The 27,108-nt window shown below is 44.3% G+C and overlaps 1 protein-coding gene across 1 annotated transcript; it reads left to right on the forward strand.

Annotated features, from left to right (window-relative positions):
• Positions 1-1,010: 1,010 nt before the first annotated feature.
• LOC125427758 (monoacylglycerol lipase ABHD6-like) lies at positions 1,011-24,765 on the forward strand. The gene is made up of 8 exons (XM_048487314.1): positions 1,011-1,117; positions 5,410-5,566; positions 14,424-14,537; positions 16,325-16,457; positions 18,818-18,954; positions 20,866-20,920; positions 23,642-23,742; positions 24,586-24,765. The coding sequence occupies exons 1-8, from the start codon at positions 1,011-1,013 to the stop codon at positions 24,763-24,765; spliced, it is 984 nt and encodes a 327-aa protein (XP_048343271.1).
• Positions 24,766-27,108: the final 2,343 nt, after the last annotated feature.

Below are 27,108 nucleotides of genomic sequence, written 5' to 3' on the forward strand. Positions count from 1 at the left end.
AAGAGCAACTCAGAAAAGTTATACAGAGAAGGGACCGTTCAGGTACAGAGACCAAGGAAGAGAAGCATCATTGTGGAGCATCTGAACCATTTACCTGGGGTATCAGACTGATGTATTCCAGTGAAGTTGAAGCAAGGGCAGTAATTAATGTTCCAAATCAAAATGCAGATGAGATTATTGAGTGTTTCTAGAAAAATATTTTTTTAACATCTTGGATGATAAAATAACCATCGCACACAACACATTCATCACCGGCTTAAAAAAAGTGTCCAGTTACAGCGGATGCACCAGCCTGATCAAGCGTTTCCACGTGCCTCTGCCTTTGTTCATTATGGCTATGTGCGATGCCTTGGTGTTTGGGAGTGGTGCTGTCCTCAGTTAACCACTGACAACACTAGTGCATCTGTGTGTTTTTTAAAATCAGAGATGATAACCTCTTCTGAAGCCCCTTTTAATGCACTTCACAGCTGTGCAAAATAGGCCCTTTCCCCACTTACCTTAAGCCCCACGCTACTCTCCTGAAGTAGCGCAGGGTCCAGCTGCACTCCCCACTTCAGGGCGGCAAGAACGCAGCCGCCCCGATGCTGCCTCTCTCGTGCCCCCTCAGCGCGCGTAATTCCTGGCGCCTTTTCAAATGGCGCCTTTTGATGACCCCGCGCAGAGTGCGGGGTCGTGGGGAAGCCGGGGCGCGCGCCAGGAATTGTCTGCGCTGTGAATTGCGCACAGCAACCTTCCAACAAGGGTAAGTGGGGAAAGGGCCATAGCCAAATCCACTTGCAAACATATGCGAAAGTGGATTGAAAGTGCATTATTCAGCAGGTGCAGAAGGGGCCTGAGAGAAACTATGCCCAGACAATTGATTTTCACTGAAATTTCCCAATGATTTGTAAACCTTTACTATTTTACATCCATTTTCCCCCCTTTAATCCTGAATGTTCACCTTGCTCCAGTTCATCATTGTCTGTTCCGTGTTTTTGTTATATAGGTGGGAAAGAACTTGACAAGCAAACATGGACTCCATTTTGCTCAAGATACCTCTGACATTTATAGGCATCTTATTGGTTCCTGTTCTCTTAAACTTCCTGTGGCCTGCACCACTGGTTAGATTTATCCTGTGGTAAGTGGTATATACCTAGGAATAAAACCTAGGAATAATATCGTAAACAACAATTATGTATATGTTGTGACTATGCTCATTTTATCTGTAATCCCGGGCTGTACTTGAGTGATTAAATTTGGTTAATTGATTTCTATCATTGTAAATTCTGGGTGACACTACTTTATGGAGAGCAGCATGGTTCCTGGGCAGGCAGGACAAAGTAATCAAGGACTATCGATTGTAAATTATAAGAGCCAAGTCATCATATTTACTAAACAACCATCTAGATATAAATGCAAGGACCATCTAGTCTATGCAAGGACAAGAAGTCATGTTCAATAAACATATATTGCAGACATCCCCTATGATGACAAGAGACAGGTTCACTGATTTGAACTCTTGGGAAGTTGCCCATATTCTGTTCTTCATTGATGGATTCCGCATGGCACAAGTATAATTTGTTCAGGATGTTATATACGGAGTTTGGGGGAAGAACTTTGCACAGGTCTCTTCCCCAAAATGACTCAGGCCCATCATATTTCTCCAAACCTGGGTTTTACAAAAATCACTAAACCAGCGATCTTTTTGCAAAATTCCAGGTTGAAGGTGCTCCTATGTAAATACAACAAGTTGGAGGTGCTTTATTTCCCTCCCTGCCACCCTTTAACTTTGGGCTCCATTGCCAACCACCATTTCAGGAAGAATCTGCCCGGCAATTTATGCAATGTATTGTCGAAGGCTTTCACGGCCGGAATCACTTGGGTGCTGTGTGGCTTCCGGGCTGTATGGCCGTGTTCCAGCAGCATTCTCTCCTGACGTTTCACCTGCATCTCCTGACGTTTTGCCTGCAGGGGTTCATCTCTGTATGCCTACACAGTTAAGCATGCGCTGTAAACAAAAATTTTCAAAAAGAGAGAAGAGTTTTCATGCAGAGGCACAAAAACCACCCAAATTGTTTTTGTGGGATTTAATTGCTTCCTGAAGGCGTGCACAGCACATGTGTGAATGGATAAAAGGAAAATGGATTCATTTATAATGACTGCATCCCATTATAAATATGCTGTACAGCAGCGTTTCCCAAACTCCCCCCCCCCCCAATAGCCTGGTTATTTTACTACCTCTCCTCCATGACCCACTAAAATGTTTATGGCCTATTTATTAGTAAAATAAAACAAATTGGAATTTTACCCAGCCACGCGTCTGCCTGTGCTAGCTTGGCAGGGGCGAACCCAGCCTATGCCCCGGGGTCTCATCTGCATGCGTCATCGTCAGAGAGGCTCCCCATCGTCAGAGAGGCTCCCCAAGGTGCTTTCACCTGCATCTTGCTCACAGCACCAGTGTCCGCTGCCAGCTGCAGCTCCATCCCCAGCCCCTTTCTGGGTGGTCAGCTGGCCAAGCAGGAGTCCCGAAGCTGCTATTGTCTCAGCTGGTCTGTCTCCAGGTGGTTGGGGCCCTCCAAGCAAGGACAGGGGTGAGGTGGTTGGCCCCAGCCCTGGACATTAGATTACCCAGCATTCTGCTTTTGTGACCAGTGCCAAGTCACAATCCACCATTTGGGAAACACTGCTTGGAATCACCATCCTTGGGCCTTCCTCCGTAGGCCTTCTTGCTACAATGATTCACACTAAGTTCAGCACCGCCTCCATACGGTGCCTATCATTTGGTGGATCTCAATTTGTTGTCATCTGCCAGGCACTTGTAATTAGGTTGTGAATGTGAAAACCTTTTCAATTATCATTTACCCTTGGATGTTCTTGCAACATTTGATATGAGGCTCCAAAAAGGATTACTGAGGATAAGAGGTGGACCTGCAAGGACTCACGAAAGAGAGGAAATTCATGCGTCTTCCCCTCTTGTTTTTCCTGTCTCCCAGGAGGACAACTGGTGGAGCTAGGCTGCTGATGGGGTGGGGGGATCCAGCTTGGAATTAGACATACACAGGACACCTTTCAGGTCTAAGCCTCCTCTGATTGCTATTGAACTAGGGCTCATTCCGCACATGCAGAATCACTTTCAAACTGCTTTCAGTGCTCTTTGAAGCTGTGCGGAATAGCAAAATCCACTTGCAAACAGTTGTGAAAGTGGTTTGAAAACGCATTATTTTGCGTGTGCGGAAGGGGCCTAGGGCTTGTGGCAGGGGGACTTAAATCTGAAATCCCATCACACCTTCCTTTTCATACCTCCCGCACTGGTCCCCACTTACACTCCATGCCAAGAGTAATGCCACTCTCCAGCCTTTATCCCATCATCACCACCACTATTGTTATTGTATTCACTCCCATCACCTCTTCCTCCCATTATCATGACCTGCCCTTTTCCATCATCATCATGGCCACCCATTGCTACTGACTCATCACCATCTTTACCACCTCTCTTTCTCCTGTCCCATCTCCTCTGCCACCTCTTGTCCTTTTGCTATTGCCTCCCCCACCCCACCCCCCCGGCCTCATGCTGCCATTTTCTCCCCTTCTCATTGGCTGCTCCGTAGTTGTTGTTTTTTGTTTTAAGTGCCTGGTCATGCCAGTCATGAATACATGAGATGTTGGCTGGCACTTATTTTTTTTAATTCACAAGATATGCACCCACATATACACTGATTCTCCAGTTTTGGGGACCTGTAAACCCTCCCATTTTTAATTTACTTTTTAGAAATTTTGGAAATGTGAGGTTCTTCTAGAAGCATTCCACCCTTCAGTCCTTGGCCCCATTATTTGAATTTTGTGATAGGCACTCTACAGCCAGGTTTAGCATTAAATATGTGATTTTGTTTGCAACCATAAGAACATATTCTTGGGAGTAAACTCTAGAAATAAATTGGGTTTACTTCTGAGTAGACCTGATTCTCTTGTCTTAGAAACCCCAGGCTAGCATGATCTTGTCTGCAGAAGCTAAGCAGAGTTGGCCCTGGATAGAATTTGGATGGGAGACCTGCAAGAAATAGCAAGGTTGCGATGTGGAGGCAGGCAATGCTGAGCCACCTCTGAATGTTAATAATCCGTGACTTGATGTTACCCATGTGTGCACCATAGGTGTAGCTGTCACGAGGACATCCGAGAACAAACACCCCAGGCACCGTGTGGGAGTCACCTGGGGGGTGGAAAAATCACCCCACACACACACTTCCAGAAAGGAGAAGGGGCCTGCCCAGGCGGCATGTGCACATCATGCCAAGGCCCAGGCACACCCCTCCTCCTTCCCAGAAGTGGCTGGACCTCGGCACCCCGTGTGGCACCCTGCCACTCCCCCGAGCCCCCCCACTTACCTGAGTTCAGCCTGCTGCAAAAAGCAGGCAGTTGAAAAAGTAGCCTGATAGGGACTACACTTCCCAGGAACCATTGCAAGACTCGCAAGGTCTCCTGGGAAGTGCTGTTCCCATCAGGCTACTTTTGCAGCCGGCTGAACTCAGGTAAGTGGGAGGGCATGGGGGGGCTAAGCAGTCAGCCCTGGGAGACCATCAAAAAATACCATGGTTGCTATGCAGAGGAGTGCAATGATAAACAATCTCTGTTAGCCTCTTGCCTTGAAAACCCTACTAGACTGCTACTAAGTTCACTGTGGCCCCTTCCGCACACGCAAAATAATGCGTTTTCAAACCTCTTTCACAACTGTTTGCAAGTGAATTTTGCTATTCTGCACAGCTTCAAAGAGCACTGAAAGCAGTTTGAAAGTGCATTATTTTGCATGTGCGGAATGAGCCTGTGACTCGACACTACAGATGGAGAAAAATGTGCTTAGGAAAGAATGTTTAATTTAACTTACAAATTAAGTCTAACTCTTAGATTTTTTTTTTCTGATGCCATAACCATATGACTGACCATTTCTAAAAGAATAAGTACCAAGTTTTAATCCCATTCTCTAAGGTTGATTCCGCATGGGCCAAAAACAGCAGTGTGAAAATGGTGTGAAAATGGTGTAAAAGGGTTTAAAACGGTGTAAAAGGGTTTATATTGTTTTCACACCAGTTTCACACCACTGTATTCGGCCCATGCGGAATCAGCCTAAGACTGGCTTTTATGAAGTTATGTTTGCATACTGTACCAGTTGTGTTTCATGATGATAAATTCTTACCCTCCTGAGCAACCTTTCCATTTAAGCGGGAAGGGAGGCTGTTGTACATTATTTGTTATACCACCCATTGTACGATGACCCAAGAACTAGGTAAAACTAGGTCTGAGCTGTGCTTTTGCTGGTGGGAATTTTCATGATTATCATTGAGAAGAGTGCTGTGGTAGCAGTTTATCAATTCTAGAAAGGTAAAATAATGACGGCAATGAATTCTTGTCAGCTTTTCTTACCCTCTTTGCTTTTAGGTGCAGTCAACAGATAAATGGCTTGAAGGTGGGATATGCTGAGCATAATGGCTACAGGTTCTGTTACTACTCCCGAGGGAAGCCAGGCCTCCAGCCCTCCATCCTGATGCTTCATGGGTACACAATTCATAAAATCGCATGGTTATTAGTCCTCCACGTAAGTTTCCACTTATTCAGATAAACACAGTTGTCACCAAGCAAGGTTGTTGATGTGCTGGTGAGTACAAACTGATTCACCTAGGCCTGCTAGTTCAACTTGCCTCTCTCATAACTTTAAGAACCTTCTCCTCAACTTCAGTACTAAACTACTTCATGAAGGATTACCAAAAATTATTGACAGAGACAGGAATGCTTTAGAAATGAAATTTCAATTGAACCTGTTGTAATTTGAAGTGTGTGTAGATGTGTGGTTGTCTTCTTACCACCAGCTCATTTCTGAGTTACAGCAATGCTATGAATTAACAACCTCCAAACTGTCCTATCATTAACACCCTTGCTCAGGTCTTGGAAACTGAAGGCCATGACTTCCTTAGTCAATCTATTTCATGGCTTTCTTCCTCTTTTCCTACCATTATTGTCTTTTGGAGTGAATCTTGATCTTGGGCTTCTAAATCAGTGGTTCTCAACCTTCCTAATGCCGCGACCCTTTAATACAGTTCCTCCTGTTGTGGTGGCTCCCAACCAGTGGTGGGATCCAAAAATTTTAGTAACAGGTTCCCATGGTGGTGGGATTCAAACAGTGGCGTAGCGCCAATGGGGCTGGATGGGGCACGACGGGGGCGGAGCCGGGCATTCCAGGGGCGGGGCATTAATAATTTCTCTTACTGTAAAAAACTCTTACTGAAAAAAAAAAGTTCCTAATTTCCAGCTGGTATCTTTCTGTCCATAATTTAAACTCATTATAGCAAGTCCAATCGTCTACTGCCAACAGAAACAACTACTTCTCCTCTAATTGACTGCCTCTCAAATACGTAATACTTTCGAATACTTAATTTTGTTTCTAGAAATCAAAAGAAGGATACTTTCCTTAAACAAGGAACTTTACCATATTTCTAAAACATGTTTTTAAAATAGCCCAACAGGGAGAATTATCCCATTTTCTACCTTCACTAACCAGCCACATAGGAAACAACAGGACTCTATGATTTTTGGACCTAATGGAATTTCTAACGGAAAAGCAGACCCAATTAGTAACCCCCTCTCGGCACACACAAATAATGAGTAACCCACTCTCGGGAACTGGTGAGAACCTGCTGGATCCCACCTCTGCTCCCAACCCTAACATTTATCCATTTTACAGATGGAGAACACTGATGCAGAGAGTCTTAGGCCACCCCTGTGAAAGGATCGTTCGACCCCCAAAAGGGTCGCGACCCACAGATTGAGAACCGCTGTAAATAAATAGAAATAGAACAGAAAAAAGGATCAAAGCAAATGCTAGAGTAGTATCAGAACTTAATTGGTTTTGCCATTACTGCATATACCATTAGTTTGTTTTCCCAATACTCTTGGTTTGGACATTATTCTGCTTGCTATTTTGAAGAAGAAGAAGAAGAGTTTGGATTTATATCCCCCCTTTCTCTCCTGCAGGAGACTCAAAGGGGCTGACAATCTCCTTGCACTTCCCCCCTCACAACAAACACCCTGTGAGGTAGGTGGGGCTGAGAGAGCTCTGAGAAGCTGTGACTAGCCCAAGGTCACCCAGCTGGCGTGTGTGGGAGTGCACAGGCTAATCTGAATTCCCCAGAGAAGCCTCCACAGCTCAGGCGGCAGAGCTGGGAATCAAACCCGGTTCCTCCAGATTAGATACACAAGCTCTTAACCTCCTACGCCACTGCTGCTCCTGATTTTGCTGCAAGTGCTACTCTGGCCATCATTATCAAATATAAAAATAGTTATTCTGGTATTTTAGGAATATTTTTGTTAATATGCCTAGTAACGTAGTCTTGGCATCCATAGCATCATAGATTTTTAAAATTTTCTGAATTTGTGCATGAATTTTCTCCATTTTTTAAAAAAACATTATTGCAAATCTACCACATGCAGTAAAAAGAACCATCTACTTCTTTACATTACCAACATTTCCCTTTGTAATCCTCATCCATCTTCTCAATATCTTTTGGAGTGATGTACCACCAGTAAAATATATTGTACCAGTTTTCTCTTTTCTCTTTATGACTGGCTGGCTGTAAATTTTGTATCTTTGTATCTTTCATCCATAAGGTTTCCTATCATGGAAAATATATTTCTTTTTCAAAGTACTGCATCCATCTGACCCTGCATGTTTTCATTTGGTCTGTTTCTGTATCAAATTGAAGCAATAGTTTATAAATTCATCTTAATAAATGTTCTTTTTGCAGTGGCATAGGAGGTTAAGAGCTTGTGTATCTAATCTGGAGGAACCGGGTTTGATTCCCCGCTCTGCCGCCTGAGCTGTGGAGGCTTATCTGGGGAATTCAGATTAGCCTGTACACTCCCACACACGCCAGCTGGGTGACCTTGGGCTAGTCACAGCTTCTCAGAGCTCTCTCAGCCCCACCCACCTCACAGGGTGTTTGTTGTGAGGGGGGAAGGGCAAGGAGATTGTCAGCCCCTTTGAGTCTCCTGCAGGAGAGAAAGGGGGATATAAATCCAAACTCTTCTTCTTCTTCTTCTTTTGTACATCTGTCAGCCCCCTTATTATATCTCTTTCTGTTTTAACTTCCTTAGTGGTGAAATTAGTCTTGAAATGGCCATCTCATTACACACACACAGCCATACTCACACATACAGGTGTATATATAATTTCTTCTTGAGCATCTGTCATATCTTCATATGTTACAAAATCATTATTTTTCTTCACATTTTTATCCTAATATATTTCTATGGAAGACATTAATGGAGCTATTGTAGTGTGACCATCCGTCCCTTTTTCGGCGGGACGTTCACGCTTTTTAACAATTAGTCCCTCGTCCCGAGGGGTTTTAGAAAAGTCCCGATTTTCTTCAGTTCGGGGAACCGGTTGTTAAAGATTAACTTCAACTCCTTTGATGAATCTTCCTTAGTTCTGCAAACTTCCGGTTAATGATTAACTTCAACTTCAACTGACCCAGCATGTCTGTTAATGATTAATCCCCCTCCCCTCCATGGGAGTTAGAGGCTCTGTTATAAAAAGTATCCAAGGAAGTAGCCTCCGGAAGAGCCGTCACCTCTCAACCAGTGGGGCGGGCAGGAGGCTGGGCCCGCGGCACGGCCAGCCAGGCCGTGGGCGAGGGATGCGCCCGCCCTGCTGCTTGCAGGTGGCTGGCGCCAACCGACGGAACCTGCAGCTTGATACCTGGCCGGCCGCCCGCTGAAGCTGCCCGGCTTCGCAGCACCAGCTGCAGGCGGGCGGCAGGAGGCTGGGCCTGCTGCACGGCCTGGCCGGCCGCAGTAAGGGATGCGCCATCGCCCTGCTGCCTGCAAGGCGGGCTGGAAGATGGGTCCGGGTGGGTTCAGATCGACGCCTGGCCGCCGCCGGAAAGCGCCCGCCTACGCAGCCAGCTGCAGGGTGGAGCAGGAGGCTGGGCCAGCTGACACGGCCTGGCCGCCAGCGAGGCAGCGGGATCGCCCGCCCTGCTGCTTCTGCAGGGAGGACGGCGATGGAGTTGACTCCGCGGCTCGGCCTGGCCGGGCCGCCGGGCTGAACCGCCTCGCAAATCCAGCGAAGGTGGGCAGGAGGCAAAGCATCGGCGCCTCGCCCCTGCTGCTTCTGCAAGGCGGAAGCGGAAGATAGGTCCGGGGCGGCTCGGCCTACAGCCGCTGAGCAAGGGATCGCGCTCCTGCCCTACTGCTTGCAGGGAGGACGAAGATGGGTTCGGGCGCTCCAGCCTGGCCAGCCGCCTGAAACCGCCTCCCGCCTACGCAATCCAGCGAGGTGGGCAGGAGGAACAAAGCCTCGCGCCCGCCCCTGCTGCTTCTGCAAAGGCGGGCGAAGAGCTGGGAATCAGCGGGTTCGACTCGGCCTGGCCGAGCCGCGCGGGAGCGCTCCGCCTCACAGCCAGCGGCAGGTGGGTGGCAGGAGGCTATGGGCCATGACGCACGGCCTCGGCCGGGCCGCATGGCCGAGGGATGCGCCCGCCTCTGCTGCTTGCAGTGGGAGGGACGAAAGATGGGTTCGGCGGCTCGGCCTGGCCGGCCGCCGGGCTGAACCGCCCGCCTCGCATAACCAGCGTAGGTGGGCAGGAGAGAGAGGCAAAAGCCTGCGCCCGCCTCTGCTGCTTCTGCAAGGCAGGGCGAAGATGGGTCCGGCGGCGCCGACGCTGGCCGGCCGCGGGCAAGGGATGCTGCCTGCCCCCTGCTGCTCTGCAGGGGAGGACGAAGATGGGTTCGGCGGCTCGGCCTGGCCAGCCGCCGGGAAACCGCCCGCCTCGCAACCAGCGAGGTGGGCAGGAGGCAAAGCCTGCGCCCGCCCTGCTGCTTGCAAGGCGGGCGAAGATGGGTCCGGCGGCTCGGCCTGGCCGGCCGCCGGGAAAGCGCCCGCCTCGCAACCAGCGAGGCGGGCAGGAGGCTGGGCCCGCGGCGCGGCCTGGCCACCGCCGGCGAGGGATGCGCCCGCCCTGCTGCTTGCAGGGCAGGCGAAGACGGGCTCGGCCTGGCCTGCTGCTGGGAAAGCGCCCGCCTTAGTAGGAAAGGAGAGGGTCATGGCAGAAACACCAGGAGATTATTGAGCTTGTTCCTCCTGGCTATTAAAGTAAGTGACTGAGTTTTGTTAAACGTTCTGCCTTTGTGGCATGGGGATGGAGAGGGCACCAGCTCTTGCTCCATGCCTGGTTTCCCTGCTGGTAAAACTCTTCTGCCCTGGTGGCATGGCTGGGATGGAGAGGGCACAGCTCTGCCCCATGCCTGGTTTCTGCTGGCAAAACTTTCTGCCCTGGTGGCATGGGGACGGAGAGGGCACAGTTTGCCCATGCCTGGTTTCTGCTGGCAAAACTTTCTGCACTGGTGCCATGGGGATAGGAGAGCAGAGTTTGCCCCGTGCCTGGGTTCTGCTGGCAAAACTTTCTGCCCTGGTGCCATGGGGATGGGAGGGCAGAGTTTGTCCCGTGCCTGGGTTCTATTGCCAAAACTTTCTATCCTGGTGCCATGGGAAGGGGAGATTTTGCTATGATCTGGCAGAAAAATAGTGAGGATCTGTAATTTGGAACTCCATTTTTGTACTGTAGTGGCACCAAAAAGCATAGGATCCATATTTGGGGGGGGGGGGGTAGTCTGTGCATATGAACATAATGTGTGATGTGAGATGAATTTGGGGTTACCCAGTGCAAAAATCCTGAGAGTCCATGAGGATCTGACTTTGAAACTACCATGGTGCCATGGAGCATGGCATGCAGGATTATTATGTTCAGACATGTGTCTAGGGTATGAGCTGTGATGTTCTGGTGATTTTGGGGTGACCAAGTGGAAGAATCATGAGGATCCATGTTTTTTCTTAAGTGAGGTTTTTGCACCACTACAGCAACCATGAAGCGTGGACTGTGTGATTGTTGTGTTTAGACATGTGGCTAATGAAGCTGGAGTTGTGATGTTCTGGTGTGATTTTGGGATGATTTGAGTGCAAAAAATCATGAGGATCCATGATGTTTGTTTTCAAAGCAGGTTTTTGTGCCACTGCAGCACCACAGAGCATGGGATGCGTGATTGTTTTGGTGCTTCCTGCAGAATAAGACATGTTCTATAATTTTATGGTGATTTCATTTCATTCCAGTGTAAAAATCATATGAATTCATGATGATCTGTTTAAAATCATCTGCATCTGGTTTTTACCCAGATTTGTGAGTTTGGGCATGTTCTTTAATGTGATGGCCACTTTGAGATGACCTGGTGCAAAAAAACTTTTTTTGTCATGGTGGAGGAGGGCGGTTGCCGGGGGAGGGACACTTATATTTTGCCCCAGGCTCAATTTTCCCCAGCTACGCCTCTGGCAGTGTGGCAGCCTCCTGCGCAGCGGCACTGCCTTCTGGGGCACTCCCCTGTTTCCTGCCCTGTGCTCTTTCGCCCACCCCCCCCCCCCCCCCGGTCAATGGCGTCCCACTTTACCAATGTTAAAATCTGGTCACCTAAAGCTATTGGAAAGCTGATTCTTTTTATATAGCTTCCCAAATTCCAAACAATTAATCTTCGATTACATGACTTCCATTTATGCTGTTCTTCCAACACTCATAATCTATCCCTTATTTTCTTGGTTTGTTCCATTTTTTCTTTTTCTTCTCTTTTTGATTTGCAGCTCTAGCCATTAAATTTCCTTTCATTGCAATGGGGGTATCAGCCGCATTGTTAATTCTAAAAATTTCTTCTATATCCTTTGTACATTTCTTTACTATTTTTTCTTGTAGTAAAAGATTACTTTTAATCTTCATTTTTCCTGTCTGCCTCTATTTTGTTGCCAAATTACAGTTACTGGATTGTGATCTGCAAAATTCTTTGGCTGTATAGTTGCATTGCCAATACTGAAATTTGGTTCATACAGCAAATACAGACAAAGACAAATCAAATTAAACAATCCAGAACTCAAGAAAAGCTGAAGGGAGCACACAAAAAGAATTAGACAAGCAGAAAGGAATACACAAGAAAAAATAAAAAGGAAGTGCAAAGCATGAAGCAAGAAATATCAATAAGATTATTAGAAATCAAAAAAGTAAATAAGGAAACACAAAAAAATCATGAATATTAAAGAAAGGCAGAAATTACTTGAATTCCACTTAGAAGGGCAAGATCTGTGGATGGAAAAAACAGAACAAAGGATTGATACCTTGGAAGTGAAGTATAGAGATAATAAAGCTTAAAAGATTGTTTTTGCAAGCTGCTACAAGACGATTTGAAGATCCAAGAAAACTTTTCTGGTATTGATCAAATATTCTGAATAAATTCAAATTTTGCATTTAAGAATAAATTTCCATGGGATATCCTGTTCAAATTTATTCTGTTTAGAATAAATTGCCATGTAATATTCTATTCACATAAGAAAACACAAGATGCTATATTAAGTAAACAAAGATAATTCCTGCTCAAAATGGGCAGGAAAGATCTTCCAAGGATGCCTGCCAAACTGTTAAGAAAAAGGAGGGAGTTTGGGGTTTTTTTAGGACAAATTTTACAAAGGAAAGAAATAAGGTCTCACTGGAGGCTTCAATTCACTTTGGAAGTTTCACTACCAAAGAATAAAAGAATAAGTACTACAGAAGACTAAGCAAAACAACAGGCAGAACAATTCGCTGAGAAGAACACTTGAACTTAACTTTTTAAAAGTCACTGAAATCAAAAAAAGAAAAAAACCAAAGGATCATCAGATAAAGAAGAAAAGTTAAACCAAGCTGCAGCAAATAAAATGGACAACAATTTATTGATCAAGTAACAGCCTAAATTCTCCCTCCAAGTGAAAATTGGTGAATTGTTTCTCACAATTGCTTTAGTGCAGTTTTCTTCATTAAAATATTCTTCTTTGAAGGAATCTGTCATCCTTTCATATCTTCTGTATAGTTCTTCAATGTATTGCTTCTATATTTTTCTTTGTTTGGCCTTGATGAAATAATGTATTGTCAGGTTGATTTTTCACCATCCCTAGCCATGATTTGAAGTTCCCTTTGATTTCTTGTATCTTGTTGAATAGATCTCTTGTTCTTCCTTTTTTGTTGTTTTCTACCATTTCTTTGCACTGGTTATAACAGTTCTCTTTTTCAGTGTGCAAATCACTGAAAAGCTGCAAGTAGAATTCTGTTTCTATTTTGGTCAACTCTTCCTTTTGCTGTTCATTGAACCTTAGCAATTTTAAGAATTTCATCAATCATCCATCAAGGTTTTTCCTTTCTTGAATGCATGAATAGTCTTCATGCATTCTTCCTTGCTGTCTTTGATTCTTTTATTTCACATTCAACTGAACTTAGTGATACAAGTAGGTTCTTTGAATGTTCATTAAAATCTTGTCATTTGAATTATATTTTGACAGGTTTCTTCAGCTTCATTCCAATGTTTAACATTAACAATTTGTGGACTGTTTTACAGTAATTTTTGGTCTTGTTTTAGCAGACAGAATAGAACTCTATCTCTGCTTCCAATTATGTAATTATTTGATTTCTATACTGTCTATCAAGTGATGTGCATTGTGTTGCCCCAGCAGGGTTCAGGGTTTTTTTTTTAGTAAAACCAATAAATATGCATTAGCAATAGATATAGGCAAGAAAATGGCCACTTTAAGATATAGCATTGTGGGAAATGTAGTCTTAGAGTCATGTGTATAGTATTTAGTTTTATGATTTGCTAGATTAGAGCCCATCCTGGGCAGAACTGGGTAAACCTGGGAAAAGGTTTATGTTCTTAGAGTAGAAATTGGAGAGTGCACAAATGTGGAAGCATTCTCTTTTTTCACAAGAAGTAAAACTAGTTATTAATTAGGTTTAACTCTATGTACATCATTCAGTTCAGGTAGCAACAGACAAAAAGTAAGTCAGTGTTAACTGCATGATTTTGTTGCGTCTTCTTTTCAATAAGTCCTTGATCTGAAATGATGCATGGAACTCTTATTGACACATACCAGATGAAATAGGCTAAAGACCACTCTCTTTCAGATGGCATATCCATGAATACAGTGATCTATTTAGTTGCCTGAAGCATCTGTTTGCAGTGAACAAATTGTTGGGTCTTTCTCCTGCTTGATTTCATAATCTGAGACCAAGTTGTCATGTTTCAAGAAGATTCCCTCTTTTTATATGCTTTCTTTTTCCTGTAATATCTTTGGCACCTTTTTTTATATAGAGTGACAGCTTAATGTTCATTTAATTCCATCAGATTTGCACACAGCCACTCATCAAAGAATACTATACATGGGCATGTGCACATGATCATGTTAAACACTTCAAATATTTTAAAACAGAGGTGCAGATGGAGACAGTGACATGGGTTGTAAACTTTACTCGAAGAGACATAGCAGTGAGATTGGTATGTAATGTCTGAGCTTTCACTTCTTGAACCTCAAAACCAGCTGTTTTTCCCCCTCTAAGTTTTTTCCTAAGGATATTCATGTGATCTGTCTTGACTTGCCTGGTCATGGGGGAACCACTTGTTTGCCAGGAGAGAGCTACACTGCCTTTGATCAGGTGAAAAGAATACACGAGGTAAGGCTTCTTTCTACATGCACTTGGATGTTTTGCAATCTGAGGACTGGCAGGTCTTAAAATGTACCTTTTGGGGTTATAGATTCATACAGATCAGCTACCAATTGTCACTGCAAACATGGGGCTGTTCAAAGAGTCCAGCTATCTGTTTCTGCAATCACTTATTGGCCCTTTGCCTTTTAATTATCTTGGCTGCTTAGAGAAGATTTCGGACTACACCTGAAAGCAAATGGATGTGTTTCAATTGACCTCTGAATCCACCGCCCTGCTTGAAAACCTGATAGTAAAGAAAAAACAGTGGATATCTTGAAAAGTCATACAATAATTGATAGACCCCCCCAAATTAAAAAGTTACTGAAGTAATTTTTTTACACTGGCTGTTGTGGGTTTTCCTGGCTGTGTGGCCATGGTCTGGTAGTTTTTGCTCCTAATGTTTCACCCGCATCTATGGATGCATTTCACAGTAAGATGTGTTCCTCTCCATTCCACAGTGATTGAGTGGTGGACCACCAGACCACAGCCACAGAGCCTGGAAAACCCACAACAGCCGGTTGATAACGGCCTTGAAAGCCTTTGACAATACAAAGACTAATCTTATTGATTTAAAAACTGAGCATCTCACTGATATATACCAACAGAAATCAATGCAGAATAGAGTTTCTGAGGAGAAAAGCTCTCAGCGTCCAATATAATTCTTTTTTTATTGCATGAATTTCATTCTTGACCACTCACTTTTCAAGACACTACAATTGGTGATCTAATTGTAAAAAATAAAGGGCTTTCCTCATCTTTTCCCTCCAAATAATAGCTCTTCATAAACAACCACACTATCAAAGTAATTAGAAAATAAGAATGGGGAATCTTATTCACTTTTTTATCCAGCATTTTTATTCAACTATCTCTAAAGATGATTCCTGAGGAATATTAAACTTTGGCTCCTCAGCAGTCTTAGTGGATTCATACTAGAGAAAGGTAACTTTCCTTCCTTCCCCCATCACTGTCGCTTCCTTTGCCTCTTGAAGGGTGAATTCACAAAAATCATCTTTCTCCACAAAAGGAAAATCTGTTCCATCATTAGGATGTTGTGGGTTTTCCAGGTTATATGGCTCAGTTCCAATAGTATTTTCTCCTGACATTTTGCCTGCATCTGTGGCTGGCATCTTCAGAGGATCTGGTGGCAGTAAAGCAAGTGGAGCATCCATACCTGTGAAATGTCCAGGGTGGGAGAAGCTGCATTGAAAAAGGGATAGATCATCTGGTTCATCTAAGAAGGCCTGGAATTGTTTGGCTACTACTCAAGTACTATCCCCAAATATGGAATATTTATTACCAGATGGTAGTTGTTAAACTCATTAAGTTCCAGGGACTGATTTTTTCAACCTGAGTAGCAGTGGCAGCAATTGCCTGCTCATGATCTCTCATATCCACTTCAGATGCCACAGACAACCACGATCTTTGTTTAGGAATAAGCCCAAGCAAGTAATGTAACACACAGGATACATTCTCTCATTTAATCGGGTTTGATTCCCAGCTCTGCCGCCTGAGCTGTGGAGGCTTATCTGGGAAATTCAGATTAGCCTGTACACTCCCACACACGCCAGCTGGGTGACCTTGGGCTAGTCACAGCTTCTCGGAGCTCTCTCAGCCCCACCTACCTCACAGGGTGTTTGTTGTGAGGGGGGAAGGGCAAGGAGATTGTCAGCCCCTTTGAGTCTCCTGCAGGAGAGAAAGGGGGGATATAAATCCAAACTCTTCTTCTTCTTCTTAATTCACACATCTTATTATAGTTTGTCGAGTGCACTAGATTGAATGGGAAGCCTTTCCACATGGTTGGCATCTCCATGGGTGGAATGCTTGCCGGAATTTACGCTGCTCATTATCCATCTGAGGTCTGCTGCCTGTCTCTCCTTTGTCCAATTGGTGAGTGTTAAAATGCAATTGTGTCGAGGGGAGTTTTGGAATAGCTTAAGTTAGAATGAAGAGGGTAGGATATCTGCTTCAATATCCAGAATCCAGGGCCAGAAACATAATGAGATATCATAATCAACTGCTACCAGCCAAGATTATTAAAGAGAATCTCCATGTCCAGAGGAATTGTATTTAGAGTTGTAACACTAGCACACTTGGAATGCAGGGCTAAGTAACAACATCAGGAGACAGCCATCAGCTCTATGGTCTGCTTATCAGCCTCCCAGGGCAAAAACCTGTGAAACAGGTTACTGAACTAATTGGATCCAATAGGGCACCGAGAGGTGGGATCCAGCAGGTTCTCACAGGTTCCCGAGAGTAGGTTACTAATTATTTGTGGGTGCTGAGAGGGGGTTACTAATTGGTGATTTTGCCACGTGATTTTTGCCTTAGTTACGCCCCTCCTCTCAGCAGTAGCGCGCAGAACTTGAAGCAGTCTAGCAGGAGGTGCACCGGCGTGCATGGCAGCCTGCGCCTGCGTGCATTCATTTCCGGCCCAAGGACCGGCGCAGCGGCTGCGTCCTTGTCACAGCCGTGCCCAGGAATGCCCCACCCCCGGAATGCCCGGCCATCCCCCCATCATGCCCCGCCCAGCCCCATTGGCGCTACGCCACAGTTTGAATCCCACCACCATGGGAACCTGTTACTAAAATTTTTGGATCCCACCACTGTAGGGGACCTCTTATTTATTGGCTCATTTCACTATAAATTTGTCCATAATTTCGTATAAAGAGCTCAGGGTACATTGTTCATTGTTATCTGTCCATTTTCTCCTCCCAAACAGCCTCTGTGAGGGGCCAGCTAAGGGCATGTGTAGGGTTGCCAAATTCCTGGAGATTTGGAGGCGGAGCCTGGGGATGTGGCGTTTGAGGAGGGAAAAAGCCTCCATGGGTTATAATGCCATAAGATCCTCCGAAGTATCCATTTTCTCCGGGGGCTCTGTAGCCTGGAGATCATCTTTACACTGTCCCCAGTAAGAAATGCAAATTAAAGAGGGAAAAGGCATGTACTTTCTCCCTTTAAAAAGCCTGCTCTTCCTATACAACACATGCACACACCCATCCAAGGCACAGACTCTCTCCCATGAGATATATAGAGGTGGATTTAGCCACAGAGCAGCTGGGGAAGAGCCATCACAGGCAGCAATCATCTGTAAGGTGGTCAAAAGGGGGCTTCCACCTTTAGCAGATAGCATTTTGCCAGCCATTTCTGGAGTCTCAGCCAGCAACCACCAATCAACTGGAGGGCGGGGCGGGCCAGGGCTAACTACCCTACAGTGGTTGCCTGATTCTCAGTCAGAACTGGTCAGCAGAGAGCTTTGGGTTGGTTGGGCCTGAAGCTACTAGAACTCCACTGGCAATGGCAGCAAGGGAAGGACGCTGTCTCCCTCGCCACCATCACTTGTGGAGTTGTGGTGACCGTAGCAATGAGCAGCTCTAGGGAGGAGGAAGTTTCACAGCTATAGCTCAACTAACTGAATCTCAGGTGATGGTTGAGGGCAATCACCTGTAGGGTTGGGGGCTCCTGTGATCATCTACAGCTGACTGACACGGGCTGCTACCCTGAATCAGCTGCAGCCATGACTCCAGAGGCAACACAGTGGAAGATGAACCATCAGGCTATGGTCATCAGCTGTAGTGTGAGAGATCCCCACCTACTACCTTACAACTGATTGCTGGCCAATGCCCTAGAGCTACCCCACCCAATAATTCTGGGAACTCATCCTTCATTTTTTGCTCAAAGTGCCGGATTCACTAGAGCTGTGGCTCACCTTTCTCTTTCCCTGATCCATATTTCTGGTTGCCACCTTTCCCGAGTGTGTTTCTTGCGTTTTTAACTTCCACACCACAAAGAGTATCAAGAAGGTGAAGCTTTTTCTGAAAAAGTTAATCATGTCGTGGCACAATTTTCAACTGTCCTGTATGTCAGGGCTGGAGCGAGGAGGAACTGTGCCCGGGTCACGAATGCGCCCCGCGCCCCTGTCATGCCCCCTCACCGCCCATCCTGGAATGCCCCCGTCATCCCCACTCACCAGCGCACGCCTGGTGCGTCATGCATCCCCCCGCCCCCTCTGTGCTATGCCACTGCTGTATGTAGTTTGCGCCACACTGTAGTAATGACTGGAGGCCTTCCAGAGAAAAGTCCATGAGCATGAATACTTTCCACCTCCTCCATGTCCCTGATCTAGTTTCCACCTCCTCGCAAGCACACAGAGCTCTCTTCTCCTATAACCAAGGGCAGATCTGAATCCCGTCTTTAACTTTACCTGGAATTCTACTAAACTGTGCATTCTGTCCTCTTCTAATCCTTAGGTCTGAGGTTCCCGAAGGATACTGACGTCTTCAAGCGTGCCAAAGATGCTGATATTTCTGTCATTCCTTCAAATACACAGGAGGGATTACTTATGTTCAGAACTTGTTCATACCATTTCTACAGGTTTCCAAAACAGGTGAAAAAGTGGCATTGTAAACATGGGAAGACTAATGATGCTTTTATCCAAGTTAATGCTTGTATTCCTATTACATTGTAAAATCATAAAGAACACAAATCTAAAAACGATTTTGCTATTATGATAGTCCTATCCAGGCGTGACGTTTGGCCATGCATATGTTGAGAACATGCTACACACATTCCTCTTAATAAGTACGGTAGCCATTTTGTCTGAAAGAGGTGATATATTCCAACTTCTGAACTTGTATCCTGATATGCATGTCCTGTGGCTTAAAATAACAAGTGTTGCCCCTTTCAGCAAAAAGGTGATCACACATACCAGGAGAGCTACATATAACACCTGTAACACCTGAAAAAGGCTGATCAATAACTCTCATTCCTTTCCATAACGCTTGTCAGTGTGGAAAATATTTTACATTTCTTAGTTTTATGTAATTTGTGAACTGAATTGAGAGTGTCTTGTTGAAGTATATTAAAAAAAATCACAATTTAAACCTTGGTCCTCCTTTACTTTCTTCCTAGTGAATCGCATATAGACTTGGGAACAGTCCTCTACTCAGTCATTCACACTCAGATTCACATGACTATTGATTTAACCAATCCAGATCACTTATACACAACATTTTGTGTTTCCCTTATGGCCTGTCTTCTGTTTCAGATTTAAAGATTCAACAAAACAAGCAAGGAAATTTCTGTGTCCCAGACACATCAGGTCAATTTTGGTCACAGCTTGGTCGCAGATCAATCTTTGGAACAGTTTATGTGCTATTTTTTGTGTGAGGGGGTAGCATAAGTAGACATGCAACTTCTGGATTTGTATTTCCGTTGAATGTCCACAATTTTAAATGGTTGTACATGTTTTAATGTAATTCTTGGGCATATAGTGTAATACAAATATTTTGTATATACTTTAGATTTGAATATTGAGAAGGAAATTTTGGCCTCTCTTCTATTGATGGTTAATTCCAGGGAGTAGATGGTCCTACAAAAATATTCTATTCCCTGCTGTCAGTGGTAAGAGGGAACTGTCAACAGAGGCTATGCATTGAATCTCAACAGGTGGGCGGGTACTTATGGAGTGGGATAGTCCTTTAAGTGTAAGGCCATGAAAGGTTGTTTGCGAAAGAAATAAAAAGCTGGGTATCATCATCTTATTGATGATACCGCACTCTGTAGGTACCAATGATCTTTTAAAGAAGCCACATATAAATAATACATTATTACCTGTGAAAGGTAATTTGAGCCTTTGAGAAGGGCAGATTCCATAAACAGATCTCCCATATGAAGATGCCAGCCACAGATGCAGGCGAAACATTAGAAACAAGATCCACTAGACCATGGCCACACAGCCCAGAAAACCCACCACAACCAGACGTAGTAGAGGTTTTGCTGAAGTGCTAAATATAAGGAATCCCTCGAAAGTAAGACGTAGCAAAGTTTTTGTTTGGAAGCATGCCCGTTGAACAGAACACCAGAGCATGCAGCTGTGGAGCGGAAAAATAAGACATCCCCTGAAAATAAGACATAGCGCATCTTGGGGAGCAAAAATTAATATAAGACAATGTCTTATTTTCGGGGAATCACGGTATGTGCAAAACACATGAGCTGGGAGGAGATTGTGTCCCTCCTGCTGTTCATCAGAATCTTCCTTTCTGATGTCAGAAATATGCAGCCGTCCAGATATTTATTTTTATGTGCAGTATCTATGAAAGAAGAACACAGTGCAGACTCTTTTCGATCTCTTTTTCAAACTCTGAGGGAACTGAAGGGAGAAAATTGCTTGCTTGGTCTTTGTCAATAAACTTTATAGTACAATTACAGAGTGGTGCCTCATACAGAATGCAGTTAAGAAATCTTCCATGATCTTGCCATGTATTTCCTGTGATCAGATTCTTGTTTTTCCTCCTAGTGCATAAAGGGATTTTTCGGTGATTGGCTGCTGGAGAGCAATTTTTTTAGAAAATGTAAGTTCAACCGTAAGAATGGCGTGTGCCTGTATGCAGAGTGACGAGTGGTTTGTGGACACTGTGAGGTAGCGTTGGGGTTTTGAATTCACATTCACCCACTTCAGTGAACTCCAGGTTGTTCCATCTCCAGAAACTCAATTCATTCTAATAACCAAGTACCACAGTGGTGGATTCCGCACGGTCGAAATATAATGGGCGGATGAAGGGAAATATTCTGGTTTGGGGAAGTACTTTCCCAAAGCAGGATTGTCCTGTTATATTCCCCTCAACCCGGGTTTTTCAAAAATTGCTAAACTAATGACCCAAACCCGGGTTGAACCTGCTCCTGAGCGAACAGCACAGGTGCCAAATGCTTTATTTTTCCTGCCCACTGTCATTTTCCCTCCTTCCCTTATTTCTGTTTTGTTTTTGCTGAGCTGCCAGCCGGTGTGACTCACAGCCCACCATTTCTCAAATATCCCCCGAGCATGTCTTCTTCCCATGGCAGCAATTGTGAGTGTCATTTCACCCATATTTATACAGGAATGCATTCCAGCCTTAAAAAACAAACAAACAAAATTGGTGCTCAAAATACATAGCTATGCAGATGCATACTTTTGAATGTGGATGGGACATATTGCTTTGTTCCCTTTTTGGATAAATGTTATTATTTTAACTATCACAGCATTAAGAGGGAGGTTGCATGCTTCCTGCTGACATGTGTCATTGTTTAAATGCCCTAAACTTTTTTTTCCCACACTGGAGAAATGGGAGGGGAAGGTCCTGGGGTTGCTGTAGTTTTCCCACCAATTGGAAGCGTTCCCTAAGCAGAGGGCAGGAATGGGCAGCAGGGCTGCGGCCAAACAGGAACAGCCAATTAGAATGCAGGAAAAATGGGATGTTTGTGCCTGCATAGCTATGTATGCATTGTTAAAAAAATTTAAAATAGCAGGTTCGTGTGAAGGGGCAGAAAGAAAAATGATTGTTTCCCTCAACCCAGCTCAATTCCTGCATGGAAAATGGGCACCCAGGCAAAGGAACAAAATAGACCCAGATTCAAAAACAACGGCTGCAACCCATTATTATTATTATAGTGTGCGGATTCCACCGTTAACTCTCCTGCTCCCATCATACATCATCCTAGAATCATCGGAAGAGCTTCAACGTTATCGTTATCCCTTCCACATCTTTGGGATCAGGGCTGCAGCGCCCTCTGCAATCTGGAAATCTGTTTTTAAAAAATTGACCCTCCCTTTGTACCATTGAATAATTTTGTGTTTTAAAATTTTAACTTTTGAAAGAAATGATGTATATTTATGGTATTAAAAGATAAAATAAGTTTATATTATAGAATACTATACTTATATTTTATACATTTCTAAGTTTCTAATTTTTTTTCTGGGTCATCTGTTAGCCTTCATGTATTGTCTGAGGTTTCTGCAAAACTCCAAAAAAAAAAAAAAAATCAATCCCATTTAATTTCATTTGCTGACCCACAATATATTTTGTATTTCGTACATTTGTACTGTTTTTATATGTTTTTTATTATATATTGACTGTAAAGCCGCCTTGAGTCCTTTGAGAGATTAGCGGGATATAAATGCAATAAATAAATAAATATCAAAACTGTGATGAGGAAAGTCACGATGTGGAAGGGATTACTGTGGATTACAACCCTGTAGTTGTAATTCACCCTAACACAGGTGAATGATACAACCACATTTGGAAGGCTCACAGTATGTCTGTTTCCCAAAAATGTAGCACCAGGAGGAACAAGGATGATTGAGGGACTGGAGCACCTTCCCTATGAGGAGAGGCTGCAGCGTTTGGGACTCTTTAGTTTGGAGAGGAGATGTCTGAGGGGGGATATGATTGAAGTCTATAAAATTATGCATGGGGTAGAAAATGTTGACAGAGAGACATTTTTCTCTCTTTCTCACAATACTAGAACCAGGGGGCATTCATTGAAAATGCTGGGGGGAAGAATTAGGACTAATAAAAGGAAACACTTCTTCACACAACGTGTGATTGGTGTTTGGAATATGCTGCCACAGGAGGTGGTGATGGCCACTAACCTGGATAGCTTTAAAAGGGGCTTGGACAGATTTATGGAGGAGAAGTCGATTTATGGCTACCAATCTTGATCCTCTGTGATCTGAGGTTGCAAATGCCTTAGCAGACCAGGTGCTTGGGAGCAACAGCCACAGAAGGCCATTGCTTTCACCTCCTGCATGTGAGCTCCCAAAGGCACCTGATGGGCCACTGCGAGTAGCAGAGAGCTGGACTAGATGGACTCTGGTCTGATCCAGCTGGCTTGTTCTTATGTTCTTATGTTCTTAAAGGAGAAGAAAAACTTCATTATTTAATTGGACAATTTATGTGTCTCCTCACAGGAGCTCAGAACCACCCACCATGTGAAAACAATGCAATAAATGGTTCTGGTGGATTTTCCGGGCTGTGTGGCCGTGGTCTGGTGGTTCTTGTTCCTAACGTTTCGCCTGCATCTGTGGCTGGCATCTTCAGAGGTGTACCACAGGAGGAAGTCCTGTTACACACTGTGTCCACGTTAAGAACAAGATCCACCAGACCACGGCCACACAGCCCGGAAAACCCACCAGAACCAGTGGAATCCAGCCGTGAAAGCCTTCGACAACACAGTGCACTAAATCATAAAAGCAAAAGCATACACTTGGTCTTGCCCACATAACTGTTAATTGTACACATTTCTTTATTTTAAAGGCTTCTTAGATGTCTTTAATGAGGAGTCTTTGTACAGCCTGCAGGAGAACATGAGCAAGATCCAGGCTCCAACACAGGTCATCTGGGGAAAGGATGACAAAGTAAGTACAGTTCTCATTTATGTGAACCCCTTTTCTCCAAGCAGCGAGACCCTCTGGGGGTTAGCCCTCTGTCCATATTGCTAGCCAAATGTTTTGGCCATGAAAAAAAAAGTGGTAATGATCCCACAACATACTACCATGTGTTCTTGTGAATATCCAAGATTTTCAGAAAATCTCTTACCTGGCGAGAGTCTCTGCTTCTTGGCTAATGGGTTTTATACTTCGCTTTCATGAAACTAAGCAAACTAAAAGGAAAAAGCGTGTGGTTAAAGAAGAAAGGTAGAGTCAAAGGGGAGGGACCCAATGGAAGAGGGTGTGATTGGAGGAGAAAGGGACTGTACCAAAGAAGAAAGGGGAGTTGGCTATGTTCTGTCATCTGGGGCCCGCAAAAACTTGGCGCTGGCCTTGATTAGATTTGTGCCGTAACACAAAGAAGAGACATAAAATACACAAACTGCAACGTATTTTGTGAGACTCCTCTTATCCTAATGAAACTCTTATGTAGGCATGTCTTGCTGTCCATTATTTACATTCTTGTTCTAGTTCTTATACAGGGAGAACTTGGATTAAGTGCTCTCTTCTCTATGGCTCATTCCGCACGTGCAGAATAATGCACTTTCAAACTGCTTTCAGTGCTCTTTGAAGCTGTGCGGAATGGCAAAATCCACTTGCAAACAGTTGTGAAAGTGGTTTGAAAACGCATTATTTTGCGTGTGCGGAAGGGGCCTTTGTCTTCTCTGCAGCCTATTCATTCAAAATGTTGATGAACCTTTTTCCCAATGCAACTTAAAAAAATAACATCATGCTTGGATATGCTATATTGTAATTTTTTTTGTTCTGCAGATGGTGGATGTGTCTGGGGCAGATGTTTTAGCCAAAGGTATTCCACAAGCAGAAGTACACCTCCTGGAGAAATGTGGACACTTCATACCAGCTGATTCTCCCAAGAAATTCTCTCAGCTCCTCTTGGACTTCTACACTTCTCACACAAAGAGTGAAAAACTGACAAAACCCAAGAACTAAGAAGTGATTCTCAACTGTGGGTCGGAACCCCTTTGGGGGTTGAACGACCCTTTCACAGGGGTTGCCTAAGACTCTCTGCATCAGTGTTTGCCATCTGTGAAATGGATAAATGTTAGGGTTGGGGGTCACCACAATATGAGGAACTGTATTAAAGGGTCGCGGCATTAGGAAGGTTGAGAACCAGGGTTTAATGTGACTTGGGGGATTTCTTTAATGGCCTTGTAGATATCTACAACGGTTTGTCAAGGCGATTGGCTGCTTTTGCAAAGTGAGATTTTTATGTTTCCTCTTTCTGTACATTGCAATTTGTAACTGAGCCATGTAGATTAATGGAGAATTGTTCCTACAATGCATTTCCTAATCATTTCGATGCAAACTCTTACAGGCCCATAATCTTCACACAGTAGCAGACGTTTTATGGGTTGGATCCAGCAATCTGTCAGCAGGAATTATCATGGTCACAGATCACTCCCACATTCCTATATTCCCAGCAGGCTTTGCTGACCTAAAGAAAGTTTATCCTCAGCATTTTGCTGTTGAATCTAAATCAATCAATAGCCGCAAGTCACGGAGGTTGCACTGCGGAGGGGAAAGAGGCAAAAAAAGAGAAGATTTTGGATTTATATCCCACCTTTCTGTCCTTTAAGGAGACCCAAAGGGGCTTACAAACTAATTTCCCTTCCTCTTCCCACAATGGACATCTTGTGAGGTAGATGGGGCTGAGAGAGTTCTGAGAAAATTGTGACTAGCTGAAGGTCACCCAGCAGGAATGTAGGAGTGGAGAAACAAATCTAGTTCATCAGATAAGAGTCTGCCGCTCATGTGGAGGAGAGGGGAATCAAACCCAGTTCTCCAGGTTAGAGTCCACCATTACATCACTGGACCCCCTCCCCCCAGCACTACAAATCTCCTAATTTTAAATGGTCTTTGGGCAAATAATTCCCCCTGGGACTGTTTCAGTTCAGGAAAATGGGACAAGGATGAAGGTAGGAGCCTCTCCCATCTGTGGCCTCCAGTGACCACGGATGAAATTAAAATCATGATCTTGCAATTGCAAGATGGCAAGGCCCCGGGAAACGACTTTATACCACCAGAATTACTGAAAACTAATGTAGAATGGTGGGCCCCAGTTTTGGCTGAGCTTTTTACTCATATCAATAGCACCGCCTGTATTCCATCTGATTGGAGTGCTGCAATTATAGTCCCTATTTTTAAAAAAGGCTTATCCTCAAATCCAGCTCATTACCGACCAATTAGCTTACTTAGTGTTGCAAGCAAACTATATACTAAATATCTGTGTATAAAACTACTTGAATGGCTGAATAGAGAAAAACTATTGGAGGATGAACAGGCTGGCTTTCGTAAAGGCCGCTCAACTATGGATCACTGCCTGATACTAAACTACCTGGTAGAGAAATATGTGCTTGTCAAAAAAGGATCACTATACGCAGCTTTCGTTGATCTTAAAGCTGCATTTGACAATGTAACTCGTAGTCGGCTTTGGTCAAAGTTAGCAGAAACTAATATCGATAGACGCCTTCTCCACTTAATTGTCAAGTTACATGAGAACACGACCATACAGGTAAGGTTCTCACACAAAGGTCATCTAACGGCGCCCATCTCTACTCAGAAAGGTGTAAGGCAAGGGTGCCTTCTAGCACCCCATTTGTTTAACTTTTATGTTAACAAGAAAGATACCCATGCACCTATCCTTACCGCTGATAAGAGTATAGCCATTCTCATGTATGCCGATGATGCTGTTGTATTATCATTGACAAGAGTGGGGCTAAAAAGAGCACTGAAGATATTTGCTCAGATATGCACAGAGGAACAGCTAAGTATCAACTACACAAAGACCAAGATAGTGCATTTTAATGCCAAATTTAAGAAACTGAAATGGCAGTTGTTAGGCCATCAGATTGAACAAATAAAGTGTTTCAAATACCTAGGTGTGGTTTTCCAGTACAACAGAAAACCCTCAGCCCATATACAAACAGCCATACACACAGCACAAAGGAGCTCACAGGCAATCCTAAGATATTTTCTATCACAAGGGGGTGGATTTATTCCAGCGGCAATTAGATTATTTGAAGCTAAATCCCTGGCACAACTCACCTATGGAGCCCCATTGGCAATAATTTCGGATTTCACTCTATTAGAGAGAGTCCTATCCACATTCCTCAGAGCTCTTTTTAACACTCCTAAATGTACAGCTAATGTAGTTTTAAGACAAGAAGCAGGGTTGGTTAAAGTTGAGACAACCTTTTGGAGGCTTTTTATCAAATACTGGCTTAAAGTCCTCTCCCATCCCATGGGTTTATTGCCTTTGCTTCTGGCAGCAAC

The sequence above is a fragment of the Sphaerodactylus townsendi genome, linkage group LG03, assembly GCF_021028975.2.
Source record: "Sphaerodactylus townsendi isolate TG3544 linkage group LG03, MPM_Stown_v2.3, whole genome shotgun sequence".
Taxonomy (NCBI): Eukaryota; Metazoa; Chordata; class Lepidosauria; order Squamata; family Sphaerodactylidae; genus Sphaerodactylus; species Sphaerodactylus townsendi.